Genomic DNA, 6,706 nt, shown 5'->3' with positions numbered 1-6,706 from the left:
GAATCAATAGGCCCCACCCCAGCATTGCCTAACAGGGTCATTTAATCAAACAAAAGCGAGGTGGTGCCTACAACCATGTGTGAAGACCGTGGGGAGGGGGAGGGGAATATTAACTCCTCGGGAAAACTGTTCTGCATGAACGTTAAACTTTGTCCAAGCTCCAGAGAAACTAAGACATCTAATAAATTGATAGGGTTTATAGAAAGGAGCTGGATTATGAAACAGGACAACGCTTACTATGTCTCAGAAACGCAGCCCACCAGCCCGTCCATCCGGTAAATGTTTATCCAAAAGTTCAGGGGCAAAGTTAAACAGTTGAAATAAAATGGAATTAAGCCTTAATATTTTGTTTTACTTTGAGTACAGATGGAAGACAAAAATAATATCTCATAAAACGGAAAGTTTCTATTTTCACCAAAATATTTGGAAAAGTTATTTTATTTTTCATTTGGTTACCTAGATCCAATGTGACTTTTTAAGGGGGGGGGTGGTTAGGAGAATCCTGTGAGCTGAGGCCTGCCGGGAACCTGCCTTGGGTTATTATTTGAAACATTTGCTCCACAAAGATACAATTAGTTTCAAAATGTCATACCAGCCAGAAACCACGTGTGACTGCGGGGCTTGTAAAATCCGCAGGACGCCATGGGAAATTCCACCCCTCTTCCTTGGACTGAGGTAAAAAGGTCTCAGGTAAAAAGGCACCGTCTTTCCGCATTTTTACCCCCCGGGGTGCTGCGCTGTTGGTGTTAGGGGAGGCTGAGTTGGTTCTGCCTCACAGGGACCCCGTGTACTGCAGGACGTGCTGCCCGGCCCGCTCCATCCTCAGAACCGTTGCTCTGTTTGAGCCATTGTTGCAGCCACCGTCAATCCATCTCGTTGATGGTCTTCCTCCCTTCGCTGACCCTGTACTTACTAAGCATGACGTTCTTCTCAGGGCCTGGTCCCTCCTGAGAGCGTGTTCAAAGAGAAGCCAAGTTCAAAGCGAGATGAAGTCGGACAGCCTTGCTTCTCAGCAGCATTCCGGCTGCACCTCCTCCGAGGCTGGTTTGCGCCGCTGGCAGTCTATGGCATATGCAGTGTTCTGCACAATACCATAATCCAAACGCACCAACTCTTCGGTCTTCCTCACTCACTGTCCTGCTGTGGCCTGCATATGAGGGGACGGCAAATACACTGGCTTGGCTGAGGCACACCCTTGGTGACATCTTTGCTCTTGGACACTTCAAAGAGGTCCTGCTGTGCTAGAGACAATGCCTTTATTTCTGAGGGTTTTCCTGCCTTCTGTTGCGATGCTGATTTGATTACGCTGTTGTTGTCAGGTGCCAACTCAGTGGCCCCGTGTGACACAGTGGAACTGCCCCCGCAGGGTCTCTACATGGGAGCAGATCACTAGCCCTTTGTCCCACAGAGTGGCTGCCAAGGGCAGGCCACTGACCTTCTGCTTCGCAGCCAAGCACTTACCTGTAGCCCCACTTCCCATACTGTTATCAAAACTATTGTCAAAAGCGTCATGATGATGTTGGATGCAAAAAAAGAAAAAGAAAGAAAGAAAGAAAAGAAAGCAAACACAGAAATACAGACTGGTGCAGAAAACTTTGGCTTTCTTCTTTTTGTTTCCAGTTGAAAGTCTTCAGACACCCAAAATGTAAACAAAACGTATTCTTCCTAGAAAGTCCTTCTTTGGTCTTTTTTTCCTGCCGCAACTGCCGGGAAGAATCCTTGCCTCTTCTGTTCTATCTCCTTCATAGTCTGCCAAGTCTCGGCCTCACTCCTGCTGGCTTGAGCCTTCTCCAAAAGGCTGGGCTGCCTTCAACTCTGCCCTCAGGATCCCGAACTCCGAGGTACCGCTGAGCTCTGTTTGGGTTCCCCTGTTTACACTGCTCTTATGGATCGGCTATGTCTCCCCAAAATATGTTTTGGAATCCTGGCCCCTGTACCTGTAAGCAGGTCCTCGGTGGCTCAAAAGTTTACGCTTGATTATTAACGTGAAGGTTGGCGGTTTGAACCCAGCCAGTGACACCATGGAAGAAAGTCTGGCGGCCTGCTTCTGTAAAGACTAAACCACAAACCAAACTCGCTGCCGTCGAGTTCGCTCTGACTCACAGAGACCCCTCCTTGGGTTTCTGAGGCCATATCTCTACGGAAGTAGGTTGCCCAGTCTTCCTTCTGAGGAGTGGCTGGTAGGTTTAAACCACCAGCCTTCCGGTCAGCAGTCAGATGCCTTAGGCACCACGCCACCGGAACTCCCTAGAAAACACTGTGAGGCTGGATTTTACTCTGCAAGATAAGAGGTTTCCGTGAGTCAGAATCCACTCAGTCGGAAGAGGGTTTCACGTTGTAAGTGTGCTTGCTCCGAGCGAGTGTTCTTTGTTGCCTTAACTGGGCCCTACAGGAGGAGGGGGCCCTTCTGAGCTGCACAAAGAGACGAGGTGCGCACAGGGAGGAGAGCAGGACAGGCAGTGGCGACAGACGTGTCTGGAAGGGCTGCCAGCAGCGACGAGAAGCTGAAGAGACGAGGAAGGACCCGCTGGAGGCACGTCCTGGATTCGACAATCCATTTCTGTTCTCACAAGCCACCCACCTGTGGTGTTTGTGCCAGGGCAGGTGGCTAAGGCACCTGCAGTGTGGAATGGCCTCTAGGCAGGAAGAGGGGTGTTGTCGCACAGCTCCCGGGCCACTGGTTGCCCAGGGTTCGAAAGCCACGACCTCACGTCTTTTGTCTAGTTGTTGAAGGAAAGTCTGGTCCCTGGTTCTCCGTCATGGTCAGGATCACACGTCCTCCCCTATGTTCCTCTGATGGGCTGTCACCACCCTTGGCCACGTCCTTCCTTTCGGTGCCAGGTGTTGCTACAGTACCATCTTGTCCTCCTCTGTCCTGGGAGCTCTGATTCTCTTTAGTGAGAGTGGAATTTAGAAGCCAACACCTGGTATCAGGGTGCTCAGGGCATCTGGGCAAATTCTTCAAAATAGAAATTAAAGACCTACCCATTTCCTCCTTAGCAGGGACATAGCCAGGAAAGTGACAAAGCCAGCATAGTCCCATCTTCTTTTTTCTTGAAATGACGACAGAGCAGGTTAAAACATCCTTTCAGCATCCTCCCCGATGGAGAAGGAAGAGCAGGGGACCCCTGTTCCTCCAACAGATCTCCACTGAGCGCCTTCTCCACGCCCAGGCCTGGTCCAGATGCCGCGGACACAAGAGCTCCCGGAACAGACACAGCCCCTGCTCTGACGGCACTCCCACAAACACCCTGCTGCTATTCAAATGGTGCGGCTGCTAACTGGGCTTCACCTTCCAGGCAGAGAGCAGGTGGGCCAGCCAGGAGGGACCCCTGGCCATCAAACTGTCCAAGAGCACCGGAGTCGTCACACCAGAGACCCAACATCAGGCCACGTAGGGTGCAGAGAGGACGGTGTGGGCCCTGGGTCCTGTGACCCTGCCCCTTCTTGCTCTTGGATGTGGAAGAATAAGACATTTGTCAGCTCAGCAAATATTTGCTGAATGGGCACATTCTGGGCTGGGCACCAGGGCCACTGCCCGCTGCCTGAACTTTCCTGATCTGACTCCACCTGTATCTTCAAATTTACGTCCCCATCAGATGTGGGAGCCTCGTTATTTTAACAGTTGGTTATGTGGAAGTTCTAACCCCTGTGTGTGTGTGGTTTGGTAAAAGTGCCTGTGCCCCTTGCTCATCTTCTCAATGTTTCTTCTGATGTACGAGCTTTGTCCACGTCCGTGCATAAAAGCAGTGCCTTCTGCGGGAGCTTTGCAGCAGAGGGGCCTCCCCGGCTTGCGGTTGCTGAGGCAGATAAAGACCAGGGGAGGTGGACAAAAATCGATGTGTAATTGTTCCTTTTTTCTTTTAGGATGAATAATTTACGTTGGCTTTAAACATACTTTGCATTGATCAGGAGAGAAGACAAGTCAAGTCTTTTGGTGCGGTGCATGCTGATGTCCAAGCTCCCACTTGCCCCTGCCCCCACCTCTGGCCCCTCATGCACCAGGGATTGCGGCAGGCGCCATGTCCTTGAAGCTTTCTGAGATCCTGAGCAAGGAGGGAGACCTCTGCCCCAAGCTCCTGCAATGCCATGCCCGATCCTCACACACCCACTGCCACTTTCTGCCTAGTATTTGTCCTTAGTGGGGAACGAGTCTTATTTTCTAGACCAGAGGTCAGCCAACTTTGCCTGTAAATGGCCAGATAGGAAATATTGAGGCTTTGTAGGCCATACTGACAGGATCAGCCATGTGACTGGGAGCTCAGAGCAAAATGAAAATGCAGGACCCTTCATTAAAGATTTTTGAAGAATTCAAGATGGTGGCAGGAGGGCTGTAAACCAAGCATGGAACCCTCCTGATTGCAGGACCCAGTGTGACTGCGTGGACTGCACATCTGTGTTTGTGTTTTCTGTCACAGTGACTCAAGTCTGCCCTTGTAGCACAAAAGCGGCCATACACTCATTATTTAAACAAATGAATGTGGCTGTGTTCCAATAAAACTTTATTTACAAAAATGGGCAGGCCAAATATCGTCTGTTGGTGGGAGTTTGTGAAGTGTAGTGAAGTGTGTGTTCTTTGAGCATGGTGTGTCTTCCATCCATTAACTCACCCATCTACCAGTCCCCCTATCCACCCACCCACCCATCTACACATCCATCCATGTGTCTTTTTACTTTAAATGCTGTCACTGCACTGAGTAAGGATTCGTAACTTGACTAAATTCTGGAACCTATATATTTTGAAAACATTCAAAACTCCCTAAACTAAGGCAAAGAAGGGGGGCCTGATGGGCTCAAGCCACCATCAGACACAGAGGCTCTGTACATATGTGTGTATTTTACACACACACACACACACACACACACCCCACATGTGGACTCAGGGACACACATACCTGCCCCAAATCTTAAGTCAGCATTTTAAAGATGAGAAAAGGGAAAGATAGCAGGTGGGCAAGAGATCTAAACAGTCACTGGTAAAATAAACACCCCAAATCCAGACACCATCTGTTAACTATCCAGTGATCAGGGCTGACCTGTGACGGACCTGTCTCAAAAGATACTTCATTTTTATTCCTGGTAGATTTTAAAACGTATTAGTCTCTCTTTGGTAGATGAGGTTGTTTATTCAAACATATTTCTTCTGAAAGAGGTTGGTCATACCTTAATTTTTAATAAAATAATCTACTTTTTTAAGATGACAAGAAGAAAATGGCTTCTACTTAAAAAAAAAAATGGATGTATTTAACTTAATTATTTTAAATATGAACCATAAACACAGATTCAGAGTCAGATGACTTAAAATAACACAACGCCAAGATGACATTCTGCAGGGATCAGATTTTCACGATGTGCTTAAAACTGCATTTAAGAATGTGTAGCAATGGTGGGCGTCTAACCCCTCTGGGCTGAAGGTGAGCACTAGCTCAGCTTTTCAGTTCATCTGGAGACAGACACTGGCAGATCCCAAACCTCCTTCTGCAGGGCAACCACAGCGGCCTCCCGGGAGACCGGATTCGCTGATATTTCCTTAATGTCTATGTTCTAGATCAGAGGTAGTAGGAATGGTAACTCCTGTTCATTCAACCACAAACTATGGGCCTAGTCTAGGCAAGGCATTGTTCCACGTGCTGGGGAAGCAGTCCCCAACTCCACATGGCTTACGAGTTAGTGAGGACATGGACCATATAAGCCACACATTGTAAAGTCTTGTCTGGGAGGGATGAGTGCTATGAAGTGAACGAAGCCAGGGAAGTGTCTAGAAAGTGTCTGATGTGCTGATTCGAGGTGTTGCTATCAGACACAGAGGAGCCAGGGGACACCTTGCTGAGGTGACATTTGAGCAGAGTCCTGGGGAAGGGAAAGACATGATATTTAGAAAGAAGGATCTCACTCAATCATCACTTTGACCATCAACCTCCTCATCATAATCATGGTCATTGTCATCACCCTATTGTCATCACGGTCATCACTGTTAACGTCATCAGTATCTTCATATCATTATGATCATCTCCTTTGTCATCATCATCATCCTCTTTGTCGTCATCCTCATATGGCCACTGTCATTATCTTCATCGTTATTAATATCATCGATATTTTTACATCATTGTCATCATCATCATCCCCTTTGTCATCATCACAACCACTGTCATCATCTTCATCATTGTTAATGTCATCAGTATCTTTGTATCACTGTCATTACCTTCATCATCCCCTTTGTTGTCATCATCATAACCAATGTCACCCCAGTCATCATTGTTAATGTCATCAGTATCTTCGTATCATTGTCATTACCTTCATCATCCCTTTTGTTGTCATCATCATAACCAATGTCACCCCAGTCATCATTGTTAACGTCATCAGTATCTTTGTATTACTGTCATCAGCATCAGCATCCCCTTTGAGGTCATCATAACCATTGTCATCATCTTCATCATCATCATCATCATCATCATCATCCATACTGTCATTGTCATCATGACCTTCATATCTTTGCTGTCACCATCATTTCCACCATCCTGTCATCATCATCATGGTCATCACCTTCATCATCATGGTCATCATCTTCATCCCTGCTGTTATTATGACCCTCCTCCTCCCTACCGCCCTCCTCCCCATCATCATCACACTTGCTATCATCGTAGCAGATGCAGTGTCGCCCTACACGCCAGGATGGTTGCTCAGATGGTGGGTGCCGCTGGTTAAT

At 47.8% G+C, this 6,706-nt stretch overlaps 1 protein-coding gene across 1 annotated transcript in view; it reads right to left on the bottom strand.

Moving 5' to 3' along the window:
- ANO1 (anoctamin 1) overlaps positions 1–6,462 on the bottom strand; it is a 155,250-nt gene extending 148,788 nt beyond the window's left edge. The window contains exon 1 of the mRNA XM_042782104.1: positions 6,295–6,462. Within this exon, the coding sequence (XP_042638038.1) occupies positions 6,295–6,462 (168 nt within the window). The remainder of the gene's footprint in view (positions 1–6,294) is intronic.
- Between the last annotated feature and the right edge of the window lie 244 nt (positions 6,463–6,706).

This window comes from Orycteropus afer, unplaced genomic scaffold (assembly GCF_000298275.1).
Source record: "Orycteropus afer afer isolate SDZICR_OR568_19922 unplaced genomic scaffold, OryAfe1.0 scaffold00244, whole genome shotgun sequence".
Taxonomy (NCBI): Eukaryota; Metazoa; Chordata; class Mammalia; order Tubulidentata; family Orycteropodidae; genus Orycteropus; species Orycteropus afer.
This window is presented reverse-complemented; position numbering and strand designations above follow the sequence as displayed.